This window comes from Amblyraja radiata, chromosome 7, assembly GCF_010909765.2.
Source record: "Amblyraja radiata isolate CabotCenter1 chromosome 7, sAmbRad1.1.pri, whole genome shotgun sequence".
NCBI lineage: Eukaryota > Metazoa > Chordata > Chondrichthyes > Rajiformes > Rajidae > Amblyraja > Amblyraja radiata.
The window spans coordinates 19,235,566-19,261,855 of record NC_045962.1 but is presented as its reverse complement, the minus strand read 5'-3'; the positions used below and the strand labels follow the sequence as shown (position 1 = coordinate 19,261,855).

Genomic DNA, 26,290 nt, shown 5'->3' with positions numbered 1-26,290 from the left:
GGGATGGGAATTTCAGTAGCTGATGTATAACAGAGGTGAAAGTAGCCAGTCTCTGCTGCAGTGAATGTAATACTGGAAACATTTCGAAGTCAAAGAGCAATGTGGAGAGCATCCATGTGTGAATAGCGGAAGGAATAGAAGCAGTTGGTTACAAGCAGGTGCTCGAGTCATTCGCCGCATCGTTTCAATGCAAAAGGAAACAATTAATAAAATTAATATTTGTTCAGCGCTGAATTGTAGCCATTTTCACTCGCTCCAACGCAGGCTGCTCGGATGGACAGGTGTTATTGCACATGCTGGAGTTTCCTGTGGGGGGCGCCAGCTCCTCCGCCCTCCAGAGAAATTGCCATCCCACAGCAATAAGGACCCGCACCGAGCAGCAGATAAACAAACATGGGAACGTACCAAAACCCGCCGCCTTTGCTGCCTCCTTGATGCTGCCACTTGCCCCTTCGAACCGCCGCCCTTTAAACCATGTCGGGATCGTTTAGCTGCCTAGCCCTGTTTGTCCTGTTTTGCTGCAATGGGCTGAACGGTTCTACCGGGAGTAAGGCGACGGCAAAACCGACTGGCGTGGAGGCGCACAATAAAACGGGGAGTCTGCACGCCCACCACCACCACCAGCAGCAGCATCAGCGGCAGCGATCGTTGCAGCTCCCGGGACAGGGTCCAGGTGAGGGTCGCGCCTCGCGCTCGCGCTCCGGCCCGGGTTCTACCTGGTGTGATGTGCGGGGCTCGTGCCGGACAGGTGACGCCACCCGAACCTGAGCCCAGGTGAGGGTCGCGCCTCGCGCTCCGGGCCAGGTTCCACGGGCCGGGCAGGTGTCGCCGCCCGGAGTCACAGAGCCTAGGTTGGGGGTCGCGCCTCGCGCTCCGGGCCGGGTTCTACCCGGGGATGCAGGACTCGAGCTGAGGAGGGAGCGCAGAGGCGTTCAGCAACAACAGCAGTAACAGCAACGTCTGACTCCAGCGCTTGTTGCGATGACAACCTGTTATTCCGCTGCATGTCGACATCACCGTTAGAGAGAGAGAGCTATGATGGTTTAAAACCCTGATTTAAAAGCAAACATCTAATCCTTTAACAATAATTTATATATTTTTTCTTGCATCCCATGCAGCCAGCGAAATATTTGCAATCGCATGTTCCTTCTGGGGAGCCTAAATCCCAAAGCTTTTATTTTGCTTGTATCTGCGACCCTCGACTCTAGGTTGAAGCTTCGCCTGTGTAGGATGTTCGACCCTCTGCCTGGAAAATCGGGGAAATATTGTATTTGGAGACGTGATTTTTGTTTAGTTCTCCCTCTGCAAGAACGTGTAATGTTAGTGTAAGAAATCACGTGCTGACATCGTTTGATGTTACAGCAGGAAGCCCCTTATTTTTATTGCTTTCACGGCTGAGTGCAGCCATTGAAGCACTGAAATTTGCTTGTGACAGTGCATGTGATTTTTGATTTATTTTAAAGATGCATGTCAATTATTACACATGTTTTTTAGTTATGAACATAAGTAATACAATGTGGAAGAATTGAGTCGCCAGCATTAATAACATAGCAGTAAACAGCTGACTTTAGGCAGAAAGTTGATGTCATGGGTTTGTATTCGGACAAACATATGTCAAGTGGTGTATACCATGTATTCTCGTTAGGTCCCCAATAGATTATTCAAGTTTTCAAATGACATATTGTTATTGCATAGTTTTGTCAACTGCTTTTTGATATTTTCAAAAAGCAAGTAGTGGAACAAATGTTTTGTGGACTGACCAATCACAAATAACTTGGAAATATTTGTTGCCCTTTTTTAAGTGCAAATTTTAAAATGATTGTGGTCTTTGAACCCAGTAAAGGCACTTCCAGTACTCAGTTGACAGCTCCTTGCGCCAGAACTGGTGGATGAACCTTGGTTTAGCATCACACCTCACCTCAAATGATAACTATTGGGAGAAGGAAGCTTTTGTTTATGTAATATCTTTCTCCATTATCCCAAAATGCTTTGTTTTGAATTGCAAGAGATTTTGTTTTGGTGCAAAATGACTGCTGTGCTTGACACAATTAGACCCCACAATCTGTGAGTCACACATGCTTTGAGCTATTAACTTAATTATGATTTTGCATCTATTTTATACAAAGAAGTATTGGACTTTAATGTTCAACATTATAAACTGTTGATTGGGTAGTTTAGGAGATATTCTTGATTGTGAACCAAACTAAATTTGGATGAGTTGGCACCAAAATTGGCAATTTTTAAAAATAAAGTCGTTATTCTTTATTTTTTATGAAGTTGTAGATGATTTGTATCCATGCAACTTGATTTTTTTAGCTTTCAGATCAGATATTTACTTTGTGGGAGACATGTCAAGGTTTAGGAAAAAAAATACAGTGACATCTGCTGTGATAATTATTCTGGATTATTATTGTATCAGATCTTTGAAAGGCAGATGGACAAAGGCTGTACTGAATGAATTTCTTTTTTAAAACCAGGCCACGTAACCAAGCCATGTTTAATGGGGGGGAAAAAAGGTACTATTGTTAAGAAGCTCAGAGATTATCTTTGAAGGAGTCTATCAGGAGTATAAATTCATTTGCAGGATAAATGACTCTAAAAATGTGCTTATTGTGGGCTTGACAAACATAAGGGTTAGCACTACATGCTACGAATCCCAGTTGTGGAGACACTGGTATCGTTGTCTCGTTGTAGGACATTGATCATCTTTTAATCTGGATTTTTAACTTAAGTATTGTGGGTTTTTGTTAAATATAAATTATGATGTTTTTATGTGATATACCATGATTTTATATATATTTATGATATTTGATACAATACAATACAAATTTATTGTCATTTGAGCCCCAGTGAGACTCAAACGAAATTTTGTTTCCACAGCCATACAAACAAAGACAATGTCCTACAGACATACACACAATTAAGTTCACACAAACATCCATCACAGTGAACCCACTGTGATGGAAGGCATAGTCTTTTCTCTCCCCTGCTCTCCATGTCTCTCCCGATGTCCAAGCCCCAGGCGGGTGATGATAAGTCCCACGGCCATTTTAGGCCGCGCGGGGCGATTTACGGCCCCGCTCCCGGTCTGAAAGTACAAGGTCGGAGCCCCAGCGTGCGATGGTGAGTCCCACGGCCATGAAGCCGTGCCGGGTGATGTATGACCCCGCTCCAGGTCGTTCCAACCCCGCGACACGGGCTGGAGAAGTCGCGTTGCGGGAGCTCCGGGAAGCGGTCTCTCTCTCCCCCCGGACCCGCGAGCTCCCGATGTCCCAGTCCACCGGACCTGCGGCTGCGTTGCTGGAGCCTCCGAGCCCCAGGAGTCGAGTCGCAGCAGCGAGTCACCACCGCTCCCCACGCGCCGAGGCCGGCCAGCCCCACGATGGTGAGTAGTCCGCAGCTCCGCAGTCTCCCGAGCCCCCGGGTCGTTCAGGCTGGAGGCCGCTCCACGGTGCTAGGCCCCAACGACAACGGAGACCCGACAGGGAAAAGGTCGGGTCTCCCGTACAGGGAAGAGATTTTAAACGGTTTCCCCCTCCCCCCCCCCCCCCCCGCCCCCCACATATACACATTTAAAACCAAGCTTAAAAAAACACAAACACTACATTTGACTAGACAAAAATAAAAAAAAGACAGACAGGCTGTAGGAGCCGCTGCAACGAGTCGCGCCGCCACCAGGAATGCATTTTTAATGTAATGTTGCCCCTTGTCTAGACCTTGAGTCCGTAATAAAATTTATTATTATTATTATCAGTCTTTTGCAACTATGCACATTGACTAGTGGCCAACGATAAAATAGTTGGGGAGGAATTGAAATCAACTGATGAGGACATTTATTTTAAGATAAATATTGGCTTCCTAAAGTCAGACTAGGAAGGATGTGAATTGGCCATTTCATGCTCTAGCATGTAGGTGTATAAAGATTTATAACTAGGATATACAAATATAACGTTACACGATCCTTCTGAATTTAGAAGAAAAAATGCATGCATTGTGTGTAAGGGCTCCTTGTCTTTGGAGTAGGAATCATGCTGCTTCCTTTCCCCTTCCAGTTAGAAATGTTGACCTTTTTTATTCCTAAGGCTTTGAATATGACCAACTTTAGAATAAGTTAAAAAATAAATGTGCTTTGTGGTTATCATTAATACATTCGTACACTAGTAATGTGAAGAGGTTACATCAACAGTTGCTTATGCCATGATGCTGATAATTCCATTGACAAGCTCCAATCAGAAATTTACTGATTTTAATAAATTGATTATATTCAAACGGACCATGGGCATACCAGTGATCCTGTCATCACAATAGAATTAAGTGTGGCTGAACGTGCTGCAGTTCTACACTCTGATGGGTATCTGTTATGTTGTAGAAACAAGAAACTGCTGATGCTGGTTCAAAGCAGGCAAATGTGGTAAATTAAGCCACACTCCAGAACCACGTAGTCGTTTTGAGCTGACACTTCTTCACAGTACTGAAGAAGTGCCACAGTGTCAGAGCTGTCATTTTCAGCTATTAAAGTAAGGCTTCATCTGCCTGTTTAAATTTTCTTGTCACGGTTGAAGGACAGTGCAGGTTCATACCTTGAACGACCAGTTCCAAAACAAAAAAAAGAGTGCATAAATGTCTTATTTATCCCATTGGTGCTTTGAGACCCAGTGGAGAGTACGTTGGCATTGACCACCTGGCTTTGAAGTGCTTTCAAAGAGGCTTCAAATTCTGAGAAACAATTATTATGTTGGTCTGAAGAAGGGTCTCGACCCAAAACGTCACCCAATCCTTCTCTCCATAGATGCTGCCTGTCCTGCTGAGTTACCCCAGCGTTTTATGTCTATCTTCATTATGTAGGTTAACTTGTTTTTGATTCACCAGATGGAAAAGATTTGCAATGGATTATATGGCATGGTTGTGAATTTAGTTGGGGGTTCCTAGCAAAGCTCTGTCCATTTGATGTGGAACTTGGACTTAGCAGACTGGACAACAGGTGATTTTGTGAGCATTGATTTTATCCGAAACATCCTGTGGGCCAATGTGACCGTAGGTTGTGTTTGCCTGCCAACTGTTCTGTTTGTGGTATTCAATGACAATTAGGTGTGCTGCTGACTCTCCTTGCTCTGGGGTTTAATGATGTTTTTAGGTTTACAAAGGAGTGAGGGCTTAGTACCCTGCTATCATTGGTGCTTCAGGCTAGGAAAGAAGCTTATTTTTATTTTGCACTTCCCAACATTCTTGTCAGACAGCAATGCATATGAAGGATAATGTCTAAACCAGGATATACAAGCCACAGGAACAGACAACCTTGGGTGTCTCATTTTATGAGGAGGCTAAACATGCTGTTTGAGTGGATGCTGGCTCTAATGGGACTAGAAGCAGTGGCACTGGCAACAATGGCATTCAAAGACAGCAAAGTGAGTGGGAGGAAACAGGCCACAAGTATTTTCCAGCACTTTATAAACACTGTTTTCTCATACTGAAGCATTTTACTCTGATGTCTCAAGTTCCACATGTTTAATGCCCGAGAACTTGTCTATACTTGTTACATTGAAGGTCGTGGCGTAAAAGAGTATGTGACAGCATTGAAAGAAAACTGACTGCCCAAGAGGAAAGAGAGAAGTAGGAGTTGAGTCCCCACTAGGTTGAAGGTTGAAGATTGAAGAAAACTGAAATAAAAGTTTAAAATGCTGCAGGTCAGGGAGCATCTGCAGAAAGAGACACATAGCTAAGGTCGAAGATCCTCCGTCTGTTCTGGGTAAGTGAGGAAACAAGTTAGTTTAGTCTTATTGTCGCAAAGAGATACAGGTCAGAAATGGGCATGCGAGTCCACACCAACCACTCATTTGACACCACCCCCCTCCCACATTGATCCCATTAATTTTAAAATGGAGGGGGGGGGGGGGGGTTTGGATTGGATTCAAGAAATACCTCTGATAGACCAGTGTTTATGAAGAGAGTTTAATGAAACTGGCTTGTTTGAAGATTAATGAGAAAGATTGGAAAGAAAATAAGTGAGAGCTTTTGCAGAAAACTGAACCCAAAATGGAGATGCTGGGTGGAGAGAGGAAAGATGACCAGTTGTAATACAAACAGAAAAAGTTTGTTACCTGTTAAAGTTGAACCTTGAAGGGCTACAACTTGCCCAGATGGGAGAAGTTTTTTTCCTCAAAACTGCATTGGGCTTTGTTGGGAACAGTGCTGAGACCATGGACTGACAGGACAGAGTGAAGTGGTGAATTAAACTATGATATTTGTTACTTTTATATTATCTTAGCTATAATCTATAAATCCACAACAAGCCTGTTGTTAACGTCACTAAGTGATGTTGTAAACTCTCCTCCTCTTCATTTTATTTTCCTCCGCAATGTAAGCAATTCTGCTGTCGAAGAGAAGGGAAGCTTGGATCATTGGAAAGCTGTCAAAATGCAGGAGCTCTTGGAAACCAGCATTACCTAAGTATCTCATTAGTTCATCAGACATCCATCTCGTGTTTCAATAATGTATTTAGCTCAAGTCAGACGGGTCTCTCAGATTGTTAGATTCAGTCCAGCCAGATTCTGATCAATGTCTCGTTGCAGTTTGCACTTGGTATTTTTTTACAACTGGGTATTACTGTAATTCCCAAAGAGCAAAATTGATCCATCGTTTCAGGGGCATTGTGGTGAACAACATATTTGCTGTTCATTCCCCCCCACCCCCATCACTGTTCACCAATGAATAGTTCTTTCAACGCTGTTATCCAAGGTTGTACATGATTTGAGAACTAGATTAAGTAGTGAACAAATACTTCTTTCACATGCTTGCCCTTGGTGAATCAGCTCTTAGCATCACAGTTAATTTACAAATGTCAATTATCTTGGGGCATTGAATCCTGTAGGTGTTTTTAAGCTTTCATGTGCAGAGTCCATGTAAAATCTACCCCCTCCCACCATCATCCCATTTGCCCCTTTCAAGCTCGGTTCAATAAGTGCATGGATTTTTAACTTGCTCAGACTGTCATGATGGCGTGGACTCTTGGATCTGCCATTCAAACCATTGTGGAATGTAACAAGCAGACGAGTATATATTGGTCATATTGTTAAATTGATGTTTAGTTTAGTTTAGAGATACAGAGTAAAAACAGGCCCTTCGGCCAGCTGAGTCTGTGCTGACCAGCAATCCCCACACTTAAACACTATCCTACACATACTAGGGATAATATAATTTTGTACCGAAGCCAATTAGCCTACAAACCTGTACCTCTTCGGAGTGTGGGGGGAAACCGGAGCACCCGGAGAAAACCCATGCGGACAGAGGGAGAACGTACAAACTCCGTGCAGACAGCATCTGTAGTCGGGATCGAACCTGGGACTCTGGTGTTGTAAGGCAGCAACTCTATCGCTGCGCCACTGTGCCGCCGAGGGAGGAAGAGTAGGGGAATGAAGGGAAATGATGAAATAAAGTGGGGGGGACTGGTACAAAGCATAAACATTGATCCTTTTCTGATTTTACAATTGATATTTTTCTGTGCTACATATGTGAATAGTGTTTTGTTTGGTAGAATAATAACAACGAATGTGAGCAAGTTAATACCTGATTAGAGCCAGCAATCTCAGGCCAGTAGCTACTGTACTGTTGTGACCATGAAATTAATCAAAGCCCTTCACCTTTGAGTGATTTGCAAGCTGTAACCACTACTGGTCATAAACATCGTGCCTAACATTCTTTAAAAGTTTAAAGTTCTGTCGACCTTCCGGTGCTAGGTCAAAAAGTAAATGAGTCGTGGTAGCCCTGGTGTTTTACTGAGTAAATGTCAAGGATGGTGTGGGCCCAAAGCATGCAGAGGGTCCAAGGTTCGACCTGCTGCGTATTCCAAAGCTGCTTTAAAATTGGGCTTCCAGCCGGCAGGTCTGGTGCCATCAAAGAAAGAGTGATGGATTTGCCAGCATATCTTCCCTCCCCCCCCCCCCCCTTCTGACTGCTGCCAGTCCTTGGAGCTTGGTGAGTTAAATTGAGCATCTGTACCTGCATCCTTACATGGAAAGTGGTGCTGGAAGCACCCTTCGCAGTTCTGGAACGGCTCTGTCATTGATTTTGCTGAACCCATTGCTTAATCACCATTGTACTGTTCATTCCTGGTAAATAGATGGATTTGAGGGGAAATTGGGCAGTTGAGTGTGTAAGAGTAGGGGAATGGAGAGAAACAATGTAATAAAGTGGGAGGGGGCTGGTACAAAGCATAAACAGTGATCCTCTCCTGTTTTTCCAATTGATGTTTTTCTGTGATACAACATTTCCCAAGCAATTCTATGCATTGGATAGACACAGAATGCTGGAGTAACCAGCTGGTCAGGCAGCGTCTCTGGAGAAAAGGAATAGGTGACTTTTAGGGTCGGAACCCTTCTTCAGAAAAGGAGTCTTTGCTACCTGCTGAGTTACTCCAGCATGTTGTGTCTATCTTCAGTATAAAGCACCTACAGTTCCTTCCCACACTAATTCTGTGCATATTTTTGCTTCATCCAGTAATTTCCTTTGCAAGAGGTTGAGTCATTCTTACAAAATCTGTTCTGATTCTTTCTGTAAATCCAGTGCCTTGGATCAGAGGCTATTGCATCATGCTGCATTTATGTTTCTGCTGAGTCTGACGACATCTCCTCTCTTTGGTTTCGGAGCCCCAAGCCTGCTTTAATCACCGAGTTGGTTAAAAATCCATTATGTGTGGAGCGGGGCTTCTGAGTAATCTGATGACAAGGATAAATAGTGCGAATGAAACGCAAGAACCCTCCCTGCTGGCAAAAGAAGAATTGTCAAGCTGGAAATCTGTGACGTTTCCCTACTGGGATGCAATTACCGGAGTTGGTTTAATCAGGACGATTCTCCAATTCTTGTGCTATAATTTTGGGGAGGGTCAGGGTCGGGGATTGTATGCATGCATAGAAATGATAAGCACACATCTGTCAGACTTGCATGAATTCTAGTCCTGTCATAACCGTACATAAAGACTGGCTGCTGCATGCTGCTTAACATTAAAGGTAAATAGCAGGAAGAGCATGATAACTGGCAGCTAGTAAATATTTTTAGGGCATGTTGGCACTGTTTTCTGTGAGATAAGTGAATTCTTAATGCATATTTACATTATTAAAGGCCTAGGAAAGAACAGGATCTGCAACAGAAAAAAAAACTTTAATATAACACTCGCTCTGCTCAGAACAGCTGGGTCTCAATCTAAGCTATAAGCACGAGTAGTTTATGATCTCTAATTCTGCAGTTTAATTGGTTGGAGGAAAGACATGAGCTCATACAATATGTTGACAGATTTTTAATATTCTGGCCATATCAAATGCAATAGAAAAAATGTTTGGGAATGTTAGTAGGTTGATTTATTAATAGTGCTTTGAAGTACATCAAAGGGAGAAGTAGTGTTATCGATCTAATTTAACAGAAAAAAAACTGCAGTGTGGGCTGACGCCTGCACGTATGTGTGGGTGGCGATGCTTTTTGGAAGCCTCATACAGTTTCCTCCGTTTGTTGTCTCTCCTCTACAGCTCTGCGTTTGCCTAATTAGCGTGGATTTTGCGTAGCCTGTTCCTCACTTTTTACAAATATCGATTCAGCAATATTATCTTTAGTTGCAGTTATTATTCCTCACGTTCTGAGGGATGATAAAGGAGATTGTGTGTGCTCCTAGGATGTTGCTGTGCATCCCTGGTATTGTGGTTTTTATTTTCTTATTATCTATCTCTTTACTACTTTCTGTTTAAATTTTGCTTTGTGATAATAAATACCCCACTTGCAATAGCATGCATTAAATACTCATCCTTTCTCCCTCCACAGCCCTAAGCAATTTTGCCTGGACACATTCATTCTTATCTGTGCAAAATGAATGATTTGATTATATTAGATTACGCCGTGCTTCTTTCTTAATAAATTGGAATCATTAAATATGAAAGTAATGGCCATATATTGATGGATCAGTCGAAAGATAAAGATTTCACAATGCTCCCTTGGGAACCCATTGGTTGTAGGGAATTGTCCAAAAATAGCTGGCTTCAGTTAAGATAAGAAGAGATGATCCAAAATAGTCCATTTGCTTTTGTTGAATTTTCTCCGAACTTCAGCAGAGAAGTTTGAAGCCTTCTGTGCATCTGTGATTGCTGATTTTTGTACCAATGTTTGTCTAACAGTGCAGGGTTGGGGTTGTAGTGCATGGCTTGTACATATCCTGCCAGCATTGATTGCTGGTGGGCAGACTGTTTGTTGACCATTGTTGAAATGCTCATCGCCACTCCTTTTTTTTAAACCCCCCCCCCCCTCCCCAATCCTGCCTCGTTACATCTACTCACATGTTTGATTCAAATATATCTGCAACATGCCTAGTCAGTATCCCACAATTAGTGGGTGAATGCAGACATCGCTGAATACAATTGTTTTAATTTGCTTGGATAGTTTTATATATGTAGCAGAATCTAAATTTATTCACTAACAGGAAAATGTTTTGTTTGAGAAACTATTTTTGCTTTTCCCTGTAATCTTTCTGCCTTTCGTTTGATATTTAGCTGCAATTGGTCACCTTTACCATCTGGTAGTTATCTGTTTTATCACTTCATTGTCTATTCTGGGCTTTGAAGAAAAATGAAGGAAATGCATAATATCTCTTTCAGCACGTGTAAAAAACACAGTTAATGCCTTGAAGGTAATCCCATCCTAGGCATTGAAAATTGAGGCGTGAATAATCTGCTGTTGGAGAGACAAATGAAAGAAGCTGCTCTGATCACAGCGGGAAGCAATGTGTAGCAAGGAACTGCAGAAGCTGGTTTAAACCGAAGATAGACACAAAATGCTGGAGTATTTCTCCAGAGATGCTGCCTGACCCGTTGAGTTACTCCAGCACTTTGTGTCCTTTTGTGCTGAATCACTGTTTAAATTGGAGGGGTAGCAAGTCATCTTTCACCCAGAAGGATGGCAAAATCTGTAGATTGAATCAGAAACTTGGGGATTTACATATTAAATTGCACATGCAGAAATCCAGAATTTACAATTAGTTTTTCTGAATGATGAAGCAAAAACCACTTTTTTCTCTTAATAGTAAGCAAAATCTAGGCTTTTTGGTTCAACGATCCAATTTTGTTTTAAAAAAGGCCTAACAGATTGGACTGCTATCACTCCCCATACCCCACTGGGCTTTACTCTAGCAAAAGGCATGTAGATGAAATATTAGAGGCCTTCTTCTCTTCTGCTTGCAGAACAACCAGAAATTAATGGATTTATTTTAAAATGCTGGTGTTGGGTCAGACTGAAAAGGATGAGGTGCTTCTCCCAAAGTTAGATTTGTATCTGGTTAGAGCAATGCAGGTCTCCAAAGGCCAAGAATTGGGAGTTGGTTACTGATGAGATACAGGTCCCCATTTGCACTTACCGTGGAACTGTTCAGAAAACGGGGCAGAGTCTGAATGTGCTTGAAATGAACTTTCATTAATGTTGGCAGGTTCTATCAAATTTATGTCCAAGAACCAGAAAAGGATTTGTGGGTTTTTTTTCTCTCTCTGCATTAAACAGTTTACAACCCTTGTGGTGAAAACACACCAATTATCGAATTAAGAATCCATCAATATTGGCTATTATTAAGACTTTTTATGATAACAGAATGAACCCAAAATTTTAAAATGCATGTTGTGCAAGAGCAGTAGAAAAATGCTGTTTTCTCTTGTGCTTTGCTGTCTGCATCCAAAATGTGGATTTAATCAAAAACAAGGAGCCATGGGACAGGTATAAGCAGCTGGGATCAAGTGCATCCCTGGAGGAGTTTCGGGAACTAAGGAGCAAACTAAAAATAGAGATCATAAGGGCAAAAAGGGGCAGGTAGCATAAAATACAATCCCAAAAGATTTTATGAATACATAAGGGGGAAAAGGGTAGAGAGAGAGTGGAACCTCTCAGGAATAAATGCGGTCACCTCTGTGTGGAGCTACAGGCGACGGGCAAGGTCCTCAATGAGTATTGAGGACCACTAGGGGCACTGCATGATGGCAGCCTCTGCCTACAGTCTGTCTGTTTTTCTTTTTAGTTTGTTAAAAGTATGTTCTGGAGGATTTTTTTAGTATTTCTATGTGGGGGAGGGGGTAGGGTAAGGGGGAAACCGTTTTCCAGTCATTTCCTGGCGAGCGTGCGACTATTGTCCAAGTCGCATCTTCGCCCCCCCCCCCTCTCGCAGTCTACCAACTGGATTGGCGCGGCCTTTCCTGCTGGAGACCGGACCAGAGCTTCAGCAGTGGCGCAGCACTGGATTCACCGCGGAGCGGGCGATGCCTTACCTGGATTGCCGTTTGAAGCTCCGGAGTGTTGGGCCTGATGCTTCAACATCGCGGAGCTGTGGTTTGCAGAGCTTCCAGCATTGGCGGCGCTGACTTCAACATCGCGGAGTCCTGGGATCCCTTTGCCGAGGGCCGCCAATGTGGAATCTCCACCCAGCTCGGCCTGTGGACTTCAGGAGCCGCAGACTCCGGTAAGAAGTGGCCGCATACTCCGGTAAGAAGTGGCCGGTTCAGAGGTCTAACCCACTGAGGATGTTCTCCCGCTCCGACGTCGGAACGGGTGAACAACAGAGGACAACAGAGGAGGATGACTGAACATTGGTGCCTTCCCTCACAGTGGGGAAACTTTGATACCGCTGTGTGGGGATGTTTATGATAAAGACTATCGTGTTCCGTGTCTTTATTTTATTCGTATGGCTTATGGTGACCACAAATTTCACTGTACCAATATGTGCATGTGACAATAAATGTCTCTTGTCTCTTGTCTTGAGTATTTCTCCTCTGTATTTACTGAGGAGAAAGACAGTAGGACGGAGGAAATTGGAGCAGTTACTGGAAGTATCATGAGAGCAATCAGGGTTACCTTCAGTACTTCCTCGACGGTACTGCCATGTTTGAAGGTAGACAAATCTCTGGGGCCTGATCAGATATATCCGAGGTCATTGCGGGGAAACTAGAGGAAATTGCTGGGAATTATAGGCCGGTGAGCTTGACATCTGTAGTTGGTAAGTTACTGGAGAGTATTATGAGGGATAGGATATACAGACATTTGGATGGGCAAGGGCTGATCAGGGACAGTCGGCATGGTTTTGTACGTGGGAGGTCGTGGCTCACAAATCTGATTTTTTTCTAAAGACGTGAGCAAAAAGGTTGAAGGCAGAGCTGTAGATGTTGTGTACATGGACTTCAGTAAGGCGTTCGACAAGGTGCAGCATGGTAGGCTGCTCTGGAAGGTTAAATCTCATGGGATCCAAGGAGAGTTAGCTGAATGGATAGCAAATTGGTTCCATGGAAGGAAGCAGAGGGTGATGGTTGAAGGTTGCTTCTCAGAATGGAGGCCTGTGACTAGTGGTGTGCCACAAGGTTCGGTGCTGTCATCTATATCAATGGTTTGTCATCTATATCAATGATTTGGATGAGAACAGACAGGGCAAGATTTGCAAGTTTGCTAATGAAACAAAAGTTAGTGGTTTTGCAGATAGTGAAGAAGGTTGTGAACAATTGCAGCAGGACCTGGATCGATTGGCCAGGTGGGCGGAGGAATGGTTGATGGAATTTAATACAGAGGAGTGTGAGGTTTTGCATTTTGGGATGTTGAACAAGGGCAGGACCTACACAGTAAATGGTAACCCTCTGGGTAGTGTTGTAGAGCATAATAAAGTACCAGTTGCCTGGTTCCTTGAAGGTTGAGTTGCAGGTAGATAAGGTGGTTAAAAAGGCTTATGGCACTTTGGCCATCATCAGTCAGAATATTGAGTATAGAAGTTGGGAGGTCATGTTGCAGTTGTATAAGACGTTGGTGTGACCGCATTTAAAATATTGTGTTCAGTTCTGGGCACTATGTTATAGGAAAGATATTGTCAAGCTTGAAAGTGTTCAGAAAAGATTTACGAGGATGTTGCCAGGACTAGAGGGTGTGAGCTATAGGGAGAGGTTGAGTATGCTGGGTCTCTATTCCATGGAGCGTGGGAGGATGAGGGGTGATCTTATAGAGGTGTACACAATCATGAGAGGAATAGATCGAGTAGATGCACAGAATCTTTTACCCAGAGTAGGGGAATCGGGGACCAGAGGATTTAGGTTCAAGGTGAAGTGGAAAAGATTTAATAAGAATCCGAGTGGTAACCTTTTCACACAAAGGGAGGTGGGTGTATGGAACAAGCTGCCAGAGGAGGTAGTTGAGGCTGGGACTACCCCAACGTTTAAGAAACATTTGGACAGGTACATGGATAGGACAAGTTTGGAGGGATATGGACCAAGTGCAGGCAAGTAGGACTAGTGTAGCTGGGACATTGTTGGCCAGTGTGGGTGGGTTATGCTGAAGGGCCTGTTTCCACACTGTATCACTCTATGACTCTAATACATTTTTTACATGGATGTTTAAAAAAAATAGAGTATAACCATCAACATTTGTGAAATAGTATCAGCTGTTTGCAGTGCCATTTAAAAAAAAAAAAAATGTGGTTGAAGTAACGTAGTCCAAAAGAGAGTCCCACAGGAACCTTCACGAGGCACTTAAACTGCCTGTTACAAGTTGATTCAATTCTGTGAATGAAACAGAAACAAAGAAATAAGTAAATAGAATAAATAAATCTTAGCTGAAGTGCTTTTAAATGCAAACAGAATGGCTTTCTGCTTTTAGGTTGGTGTCTGCTAAATATTAACATTTCAATGCAAATCTGCTGTGGGGGCCTGAACTGACTCCAGAGGAAGGAGATGGCAGACTCCCTGGGGAAGGAAGTCTATCACTGCTGCTCTTTCACATCAGAGTGTGATTCCATTGCGACTTCCACTCCAGCTTTAAAAAGTGCCTGAGGCATCCTCGGGAGTCTAAGGCATTTGAAATATTCAATTAATTAGACTGTGCAAGGTCTGCTGCTTGTGGTGTTTAAATGTTTAAAACATGTAATGCCTGGGAGAGGAGCTCCATCTTGAACAGAAAAATGAGAGTCTGGTAATGTATACCTCAGATGGCAATCTGAGATCAGCTGCTTCTGTTTGCATCCACCCCTGAGCCCTGTGCTCCCTCCTGTCACCTTGCCTTGGGCTTCTTCCAGTCTTCTGCCCCATCATACAATTGCAATTACATTAAGGCTTCCTTTTTTCTTTCAAATGTATACTTTATTCATAATATAAACAGTGAATCCAATCGGGACTTGTCTTTCTTAATATTAATTGCACCAACAATGCGATACATTCTCTTGCAATGTATCATCGCCACTCGTGATTCCTCCTTGAACAAAGCATCTCAGAAGCATTTGGGAGGCTGTTGCATCCCAGGCTCCTCCCAGAACAATCTTTACAATGGCTGCATCGAGCTTCATTGCATTCTTTGGGATGTGCATCTACACCTTGGAATGTACAGTAAAATGGAGACACTGGCAATCGCAGATGCTGTAATCTCAAGCAGAACACAAAGTGCTGGAGTAACCGTCTGAAGAAGGGTCCTGACCTGAAACATAATCTGTCCATTGATAAACTCAAAGTGCTGGGGTAACTCAGCAGGTTAGGCAGCATCACTGGAGAAAAAGGATAGATTATGTTTGGGGTCAGGACCGTTCTTTCGGGTTCTGACCTGAAACGTCACCTATCCTATTTCTCCAGAGATGCTGCCTGACCTGCTGAGTTACTTCAGCACTTTGCGTCTTTCTTCGTTATAAACTGGCACCTGCAGTTCCTTCCTCTATCATCTATCCATTCTCTGCCTGACCCACACATTTCCTTCAGAGCTTTGTTTTGCTTGGATTGTGCCATTTGCTTGAGGGCATCTTGTTGCATTGGAAAACCAACAAGTATCAGGCAGACCAAATTGACTCTTTCACCAAGCTGATGACCTCCCAGTGGTATCCCTGAGAGCAGTCTGTAAAGAACAGAGTTCTCTGGTGCATAGCTGCTCAGTACAAACCTGCTTCCCTTCAGTTTATTATTGTCACGGGGTCAAGGAAAGAGCGTTCACGTCGCGGCCCTGTTTCCACCAATCTTTCCACCACCAAGCACAAGACGCATTTTATGCAGATGCCGAGAAGTGTGTTCAACTCTGGCTGAACAATTTCATTTTTGTGATGTGGACTAGATAAGAATAATTATTGTCACGTGTGAAAATCTTTTTGCTACGTGCAATCTAGTCAGTAAAAGACTATACATGATTACATTCAAGATGTCCACAGTGTACAGATACAGAATAAAGGGTATACCGTTTAGTGCAAGGAAAAGTCTGATTAAAGATAGTTCAAAGGTTTTCAATATGGTAGATGGGAGGTCAGGACCACTCGCTAATTGGTGACACCGCAATTCAGCCTGAAGAAGGGTCCCGACCTGAAACATCACCAATCCTTTTTCTCCAGAGATGCAGCCTGACCCACCGAGTTACTCCAGCATGTTGTGTCTATCTGTGGTTCAGTTGCCTGATAACAGCTGGGAAGAAACTGTTCCAGACCTTACCATTTTTTTGTGCTTTTGCATTACTGTTGGACAAACTGTTTTGTAGAATTCAATGGAGTAAGATGCAAGACTGAATAGCCTTTGTTCTGCTTCAACTCATCTCCAGCAAACTGGTCCTTTCTAACATTAGTTGCCCTGCTGTTATTCCCATTCCTGCCCCAAGCATCAAGGGCAAACACCACATTCCTGCTGGGCCTGATAAAACATCCTATTTGCATGACAAATTGTGATGGAAAGAGCCAGCTTTAAATTCCATCAATGCACTTGCTGAGGTATTTTGGAATAAAAAAAATTAAATGTTTGCAAGCAATTCCAGACAATTCGCAGCGTGGAGAAAGGAGTGAATTTTCAAAGTGTCACCCTGCAAGTTTTCCTCATTGCATACATTTGAACATCAAGCACAAGTGTTACATTTGTAAAACAAATTATGCACAAGCGCATATATGTATGGTCCAAAGTTCTTACTTTTGTTGCATGCAAGTTATTGAAATGTATATTGAATGTAAACTTTGCTCCTGTTTTTCATCCAAGATTGGAACCTTGCTCAACAGATGGCTAGCATGTACATTTGATCGTGGAAGCTGGTAGATCATTTGATTTTTCTGGTCATTAAAATGAACAGCCTTCACTGCCCTGAACCTGGACAATTGACCTGTAATGTTAACTCAATTATATCTCAGGAAATCCAAGACTGACCTCTATAATACTTCAATATGGTGGGGGGAAACGGTGCAATAATCCAGTATTATGATTAATATCTGAAGCGGTGATTCCCAGCGCAAAGCAGTAATAATGGGAACTCCCTTTCTTTGATCTGCAATAATGACTTTTGCTTTGCTTTTCATTGTTTCATATAAACAGTTTGACTTTCCAAGTACATGTAACAGATCAGTGCATTTAGCTATTGATGTTTTGCAGATCTTGCTTTCACTTGAGACTTTTGAAAGCTTTTTTTTGGCACATTTACTTTCCTCTGGACAGTGCCAGATGCCAGAATCATCTCTCATTGCTTAAAAATAGATATCATAAATCATTTGACAAGAAGTTTAGCTATCGTATTTTAATTTATCTGTTCTTTTGTTTTTACTGCCTCTATTCTTGGTTCTTGGTTTCTTGGTCCTCCAAAATATTCCAAATGGAATATTCCAAATGGAATAAATGGAATAGGCTGGTTTAAAACAAAATCATTTGTCCATTGATTTTTGTTTCCACAAAGCTTGATATCTGATACAGACATTGGATATTTCAGCAGTGTAAAGTTGTTTATAATCAAATTCCACACATAGAGTCAAACACTGTGGATACAGGCCATTTGGCTCAACGTTCCCACACCGCCCAACATGTCCCAGCTGCACTAGTCCCAACTGCCCGCGTTTGCATATCTCTCCAAACCTGTCTTATCCATGTACTTGTCTAACTATAATGTTGGGTTAGGCCCTGCCTCAGCTACCTCCTGTTGGGATAGTCCCTGCCTCAACTACACCCTTTGTGTGGAAAAAGTTACCCTTCAGATTCCTATTAAATCTTTTACCCTTCATGTTAAACCTATATTCTCTGGTCCTCGATTCACCTACTCTGGGCAAGACACTCTGTGCATCTACCCGATCTATTCCTTTCCTAATTTTATACATGTCTAGAAGATCAACCCTCATCCTCCTGTGCTCCAAGGAATAGAAGTTTGGAGGTCATGTTGCAGTTGTATAAGACGTTAGTGAGACCGCATTTAGAATATTGTGTTCAGTTATACCGTGTTATAGAAAATATATTGTCAAGCTTGAAAAGGTTCCGAAAAGATTTACGAGGATGTTGCCAGCACTAGGTGTGAGCTATAGGGAGAGGTTGAGTCGGCTAGGTCTCTATTCCTTGGAGCGCAGGAGGATGAGGGGTGATCTTGTATACAAAATCATGAGGGGAAAACATCGGGGAGATGTACAGAGTCTCTTGCCCAGATTAGGGGAATCGAGGACCAGATGGTGGTGGGTGTATGGAACAAGCTGCCAGAAGAGTTACTTGAGACTGGGACTATCCCATTGTTTAAGAAACAGTTAAACAGGTACATGGATAGGACAGGTATGGAGGGATATGGACCAAGTGCCGGCAGGTAGGGCTGGTGCAGCTGTGACATGTTGACTGTTGTGGGCAGTTGGGCCGAAGGGCCTGTTTTCCACACTGTATCACTCTATTGCTCTCTAACAGCCTACTCAACCTCTCCCTATAGCTCAGACCCTCTAGTCCTGGCAACATCCTCGTAGAAATCCTTAAATTTGCTCCCTATGTCTATTAGAGTATCATACACAAATACAACAAAATATTTTGCCATCACATACAGTGTCCTCCATAATGTTTGGGACAGACCCATCATTTATTTATTTATTGTGCTCCACAATTTGAGATTTGTAATAGAAATAATTACATGTGGTTAAAGTGCACATTGTCAGATTTTAATAAAGGCCATTTTTATAAATTTTGGTTTCACCATGTAGTAATTACAGCAGTGTTTACACATAGTAAATACTAAATTGGAATAACATCCAAAAATCCAGAAAACCTGCTAGTCTAGAACCACCAAATTTAAGATTGATGCAAAACGCTGGAGTAACTCAGAGGGACAGGCAGCGTCTCCGGAGCTAGACACAATGCTGGAGTAACTCAGCAGGACAGGCAGCATTTCTGGAGAGAAGGAACGGGTGATGTTTCGGGTCAAGATCCTTCTTCAGTCTGAACCAGCATCGGCAGTTCCTTCAGATGCAGCATAACTGAAACAAAGGAATGGGTGACATTTAGGGTTGAGACCCACCACCAAATTTAGTTTGGAGAAACAGCCCTTTGGCCCACCGTACACTCTCACTATTCTACACACTGGGGACAATCTAGAATTTTTACCGACGCCAATCAACCTGCAATAAACCTTCCCAATAACCCTTTCTGGCTTAAGTCCTCCCTCCACCACCTCCAGTTTAAATTCCATTTGGAATATTTTGGAGGACCAAGAAACCAAGAAACCTATACATCTTTGGGATGTGGGAGAAACCATAGCACGGAGAAAACCCAGCAGTCACGGGGAGAACGTGCAAACTCCGTACAGACAGCACCCGTAGTCAAGATTGAACCCGGGTCTCTGGCGTTGTAAGGCAGCAACTCTACTGCTGCGCCACTGTGCCTGAGTGTGCTGGACTATGAACATTTTATTGTATCTTCTAGCCTCCAGTTTGTAAATATTGAGCTTGCCTTCCCTCTTGACTGGTAGAAAATCGAGGAATACCAAACTCTTTGAGCAGTTTGTTGTCTTGTACCAAACTGTGCTGTAGTCAAACTCCAAGCTCACTTGCGTTATTCTGGCCACAGACATCCTTGGTTCCCAGAGTGAACCTGATTATTGATTTTACCACGCAAGCAGTAATTGCACTGAAGACACCAGGCTTCTGTAAAATTAAAATTGCTTTCTAATTTCCAGTATGTACAGATCAACATCTTCCTTGGAAGCCAGCTTATAGTGTGATTTGTACTTTTGTTGAAACTGTTAAGCATTGATCTCTTCTCTGGTTTCAGGGTCCTCATTCACCTTGAAGGTGCAGTTAAACGATGTGGTCACTCGCCATTTCCTGGACAGGGCCATCGTTGACGTCTTTGTTAACTTCACCAAAACCAACACGGCCCTCAGTGAGGATGGTGGAGGAGTGGTTTTCAAAGTACCGTACACGCTGGGCCTCCCTCTGACTGTCACTGCACGTAAAGAGGGCTACCTGCTTGCATCCTTGCCCTGGAAAACCAGAAGAGTGCCAGGTACACGCTCAACGACAATCCTATCTCCAATGTTCTCCCCTTCTAGGTTCTACTCCACCAAAAAATCCTCTGGAATAGGAAAGGTGGATTGGCAACGGTCTTTATAGATCATAAGGTCGTAAGTGATAGGAGCAGAATTAGGCCATTCGGCCCATCAAGTCTACTCCGCCATTCAATCATGGCTGATCTATCTCTCCCTCCTAACCCCATTCTCCTGCTTTCTCCCCATAACCCCTGACATCCAATGCTCCTTCTGATCCCTCTATGGCAGTCAGTAAAACTGCCACTGGTTATAAACGTTGGGGGAAGTCTGGAGAGGGGTGTGGAAGGCAGCATACAAATGTACAACCTTTTATGGGAGAGGACCCAGATTTGGACATGTATTCAGGAAAATTGATTTGACTGTTCCAATTCTCAGCAGTAAAGTTCTTATTATTTTCAATTAGACAGAAAGACAGACAGTTTCTTAATTTAAAATTGATTTATTTTCAGAAGCAAGAGTAGACAAATAATAAAGTGTGCTGTCTCATGAGTCCTTTCTGGCATGAACCTCTTTTGTGGCTGTTTATGTGATGTTTTGATGAGGATAGCTTAAGTTAAGGTAATTTTCCATGCAAGGCTGAGGTTTGAACTGAAGTATCTCTAAGGATGGAGCCACCTCAGTCAATGCTCCCCATATTTCAACACAGCCATGGATTCCCAACACTGGCCCTCCAGTTGCAGCATAACATTGTTTGTTTAATGCTAGAGACATTTGTCACCTGTTTCCTGATCTCCCGTCAGTTGTTTAAACTTTGGCCTTTTGTTTGAAGGCTTTTGTTGCCTGCTTCCACATTTGGGAGGCAAAGAGAATTTCTGTAGAGGATCTTCAATCTACTGATGTTTAATGAGCAGCTCAGTTGGGAATCTGGTATGACTTATTGAGACTGCACTTAAAACAAAAAAATTGTTCTGCCATGCTTTTTGTTTCTGCTTTCCAGTTTTTGCAGCTGTAACGCTTTCGATGATTCCGCAGAGCCGAGCAAACCTCTGGTTATTCGAAGATGCCATCTTAATAACAGGAGGGAAAATTGGTAAGTAGCGCATGGAACGGTTTTAGCTACACTTATACTCTGCTTGTAACAAAGATATGTGCAGTGATACTGTTAAACCCAAGTTACAGGGCATCCTAAAGTCGAAATGTACATAAAGGAAATATATCTTGGTGCTTGGCCTCCATGCTCATAGTACCCCACTCCATCTTCTCCGCATCAGGAAGGTGGATCCTGCTAACCCCCGTGCTGGAGCTGAGGGGCGAGGCTACAAGCAGTGGCAGACTTTCCAACGTGTGGGGGTCAGAACAAGCCTGTTGGGACAATGCGGACATTGGACTTTGTCTGTGGAACTGATGCACTACAGTGCTATGTAAATGTAATCGAGTCAAACTCAAGTAGGGCTCTTGGGGCTAGCGGAATCAAGGGATATGGGGAGAAAGCAGGAACGGGTTACTGATTGTGGATGATCACCCATGATCACATTGAATTGCCGAATGGTCTACTCCTGCACCTATTTTCTATGCTCCTAAGTACAATAGATAAAGCAAGGACTTGATAACACAACAAAAAAGCTTTTTACTGTACCTCTGTACACGTGACGATAATAAACCAAACAGAGCCATATTCTGCATTCTATATTGTCCCCTTTGTTCTATCTGATGTCCTTGAGTTTGACTTGGTTATATTTATGTATAGTATAACCTGATCAGTTTGGATAGCAAGCAAAACAATGCTTTTCACTGTGCTCTGGTACATGTGACAATAATAAACCTAATAATACTCATAATAACCACATAACCCACTGTCCATCTTTTAATAGTCAGCAAAATTTCACCTGCAGTCTAGGTGCTGGTCAAAGATTTTTGTTCAAGGGTTTCTGAAACTCTGCAAGTTGCAGGCCATAATTACTATGTTACTGAAATATCATCCCTGAATATGTTGGTCTGTGTTAGTTATCTCCTTCTCTTTACTGGTATCATTCCTGACCAAATGTTCCTATTTCATTGAAATCAAAACGGAAAAGCCAGAAGGGGATAGTGGCATCCCCACGATATTGGGGTCCTCTCCTCGTATGTTTGTTTAGTCCCTCACAAAGTGGCTGGAGTTGACACAGGATTGAGGTTTGGTTCAGATGATTAATAAGGTTTATTAAGCTCCTGAGCATCCAGATCAACAGTTCTGATCAGAACCACTTGTTTCCATTTAATAAAAGTTATAGAAATGTGGGAGCTCCCATTCCATTATAACGTCTTCCCCGCCTAAAAGGAATATCTCCTCGTGTATCATGACCAGAGACACCGCCTCGTCACCCTGCCAATTCATTGTCTAAAGCAAGGGTTGCCAACCCGGGGGAAATTTACCCCAGGGAAATTTACCCCAGGGGGTAACTTTGTTGATTCTGGATTTGTACATATTTTTTCTCATTGACTGACTATGTTTGGTTCTGGTATACCGGTATCTGTTCATCATTAGCTGTTCATAAATAAGTGAAATAACATTGTTACGTGCTATTAAAGTTGTCAGGGGTAAACGGGACGAAAAAGGTTGGGAACCCCTGGTCTAAAGGGTGTCAAAGATAGACACAAAATGTTGGAGTAACTAAGTGGGATAGGCAGCATCTCTGAAGAGAAGGAATGGATGACGTTTTGGGTTGAGACCCTTCTCTATAATCCATTGCAGATGCTGATATGACGCTGGCAAAATTGCCAAGTGGAACAAGCCCTTAAGATTCTCACTAGTGATGAGTGACTGAAATACTGCACATGGCTCCTGGTTTGATTTTGCACTGAATTTGAATATACCATTCCCTGGCCTCCACTTCTCTGATGTGATCACCTTGAGACAGAACAAAATGTGTAGGAAGGATCTGCAAATGCTGGTTTACACCAAAGATAGACACAAAATGATGGAGTAGCTCAGCGGGACAGGCAGCATCTCTGGAGTGTGAAGAAGGGTCTCGACCCGAAATACCACCTATTCCTTTTCTCCAGAGATTTTCTCCAACTTTTGGGACCAACCTTGGGAGCAAGGATCAGCTTGGTAGTGGCGGAGTAGGATCACAAGGTGGTGTATGAATCCTGGAATGTCAGCATTTTTCTGAACACCTGAATTCTATGAACTTTGTACAATAAGGACCTTTTATCAGGAATAATCTGTTGCAGATGCATTGGCTTCCTTGAGATTCCCAATAGGTTAAATTTAAGCATAACTTGGATCCCATGCTCTGGATTGCAAAGTCACAACAAGCTAATGTGTGGAACACTGTTGTGCTTTGATTACGATAAAGTGCAGGAGGAGCTCGGCAGGGCAGGCAGCATCTGTGGATGGGAATGGACAGATGACATTCCAGGTTGGAACCCTTCCATTCTGTCCATAGTCGCCTGTCTATTCCTTCCGTAGATGCAGCCGACTCACTGAGTTCTTCCAGCACTGTTTTATTATTAGAGCATTTGCAGTTCCATGTGCCTCTACCACAGTGTGTTGGATGACCACAGGGGGGCAGTGAACACTGCGAATGAGTTGGAATGAGAATGAGAGACCGTTTACCCTGCCTGTATTTTCGCCCGAGGAGATGCTGAGAAAGCTTTCCTTTAAACTGAGTTTATCTTTGTTTAAATCTCCACTCCCTCACAATTTCCCAGTGCTTCACGGTCAGTTTTGCAACGGGGGAATCTGTTCTCCTCGCCCGGAGATGATTGGAGGAGGCTGGGGGTGAAGTGAGAAGTGTATTAACGGTGAGGTCATGAAGTGAAGCACAACCACTTGTCATCACCATTTTGCAGCACTTGTGTGAACTGGAGGTGTAACTGGGACATGAGAAGTGGGAATCTGAAATCACTGAAAGCTGCAGGTCCTGGACTATAACAGATGGTGTTGTTCCTGGTCTATTGCTTTCATTGAGACATGAAGCTATCAAATGATATGGTCACCAGATAACACCAAATGCTGCTAATTTAATAAATGAACATAAAACTATCCATTCCATTGTCTTTTGTTGTTTTAGTGAACGATTATGATATGACTCCTCAACCCTTGTTTATGAAAGGACATAATGTTGTCCCACCTTGTCTGGAGTTCAAGGAGGATTTAGCTTAGTATATAGATAAAGCATGGAAACGGGGCCCTTTGGCCTACCGAGTCTGCGCCGACCAACAATCACCCTTTACACTAATTCTATCCTACACTCTAGGGACAATTTACAGAAACCAATTACCGTACAAACCTGCATGTCTTTGCAATGTGGGAGGATTTTAGAAACGTATAAAATTCTTAGAGGATTGGAAAGGGTAGATGCAGGAAAAATGTTCCTGGTGTTGGGGGGTGTCCAAAACCAGGGGTCACAGTTTAAGAATAAGGGGTAGGCCATTTAGGACTGAGATGAGGAAAATCTTTTTCACCCAGAGAGTTGTGAATCTGTGGAATACTCTGCCATAGAAGGCAGTGGAGGCCAATTCACTGGATGTTTTCAAGAGAGAGTTAGATTTAGATCTTAGGGCTAAGGGAATCAAGGGCTATGGGGGAAAAAGCTGGAACGGGTTACTGATTTTGGATGATCAGCCATGATCATATTGAATGACCTGCTGGCTCGAAGGGCTGAATGGCCTACTCCTGCACGTATTTTCTATGTTTCTATAAAACCGGCGCATCCGGGGGAAACCCACACAGTCACCCTGGGAACATACAAACTCCGTACAGACAGAACCCGTAGTCAGGATTGAACCTGGGTCTCTGGCGCTGTGAGGCAGCAACTCTGCTGCGGCACCACTGTGCTGCTCTTGTATAGATGGGCAGAACGGTTGAATTAACACGGCTGGGCTGAAAGGCCTATTTATACGCTGCACAACCTTACAACTTTCTTCCCAATGATTCTGTTGTGGGATCTGAGTGGCGATTACTCCAGTGTAACATCCGGAGATCCCAGCAAGCCAAGCATGAGTCCAGCGTGGGAGTGAGCGGTCAGATTCAGCCTCAGATTCAGATTCAGATCTCTGTGCGTTCCAGACTTGCACATCTCATGGCTTGTACAGAACTCCAGTATTTATTTTGGTTTTGATGGCTGAATAGCAGTAGATACTGTCTGCAAAAGGCAGCACAGTTGAGCCTAATACCGCTCAAGTTAAAGTCTGTATTACAGTGGATGGTTCCGCATTTAGTAAAGGTGAAGAAATCTGTAGGAACATGGTGTAGGACGGATCTATAGATGCTGGTTTACACCGAAGGTGAATGCTGGAGTAACTCAGGCAGCATCTCTGGATGGAAGAAATGGGTGACGTTTCAGTTGCCCATTCCTTCTATTGTATGAACATGGATTTTGCTGCACGCAGGGAACGCAACTGTAAATAACTTAATTAACACCTTTGAAAGATTAACTACTAGTCAGCCGATCTTCTTGCCACAGAACTGCTGCACTGTTGTTAATTGGATTAGATTGCTCCGAGTTTACTTTTCCTCCCTTCTAATCAAAGTTTGTGTTTTTTGTTTAGATGACGGAAGATATCCCAGCGTCCAGTTCCCAAAGGGGTTACTGAAACTTCCGAAGAATACACATGTTTCTAATCTAACAGCCTATCTCACAGCTCCCCAGCCTCCCTGGCGTACAGACAACTTCATCCATACAATGGGAACCTTAATGAATAAATCAAGTAAAGGCTTCCACATTTCTAATTGCAGCTGACCCATCTTGCTTTCTAGATTTCATTATTTGCAATATTATTTTTGCAACCGTTTAACTATTTGATAATTCTGCAACTTGGAGTGTATAACAAGGTCTCTTCGTAGCTTCTTTGTCCATAGTTTGTAGATTGTACTTAAATGTGGTACTAATTCTCCTGCTCTGAATTTTACCATACATGTTCCACCCTGACCTGCCTTTGGTGAATAATGCTGAACAATCAAAATAGAAGAGGTCATACTTTTTATGTAGATGCTGGTTTATACCAAAGATTATCACCAAATGCTGGAGTAACTCAGCGCACCAGGCAGCATCTCTGAAGAAAAAGATTAGGTGACGTTTGGGGTTGGAACCCTTCT

At 43.1% G+C, this 26,290-nt stretch overlaps 1 protein-coding gene across 1 annotated transcript in view; it reads left to right on the top strand.

Annotated features, from left to right (window-relative positions):
* The first annotated feature begins 334 nt into the window (after nucleotides 1-334).
* Nucleotides 335-26,290, top strand: part of fam171b (family with sequence similarity 171 member B) — a 36,066-nt gene continuing 10,110 nt past the window's right edge. Inside the window, exons 1-4 of the mRNA XM_033023803.1 lie at nucleotides 335-673; nucleotides 19,992-20,225; nucleotides 21,206-21,298; nucleotides 25,744-25,902. Coding sequence (XP_032879694.1) covers nucleotides 475-673; nucleotides 19,992-20,225; nucleotides 21,206-21,298; nucleotides 25,744-25,902 — 685 coding nt within the window. The 5' untranslated portion in view covers nucleotides 335-474. The remainder of the gene's footprint in view (nucleotides 674-19,991; nucleotides 20,226-21,205; nucleotides 21,299-25,743; nucleotides 25,903-26,290) is intronic.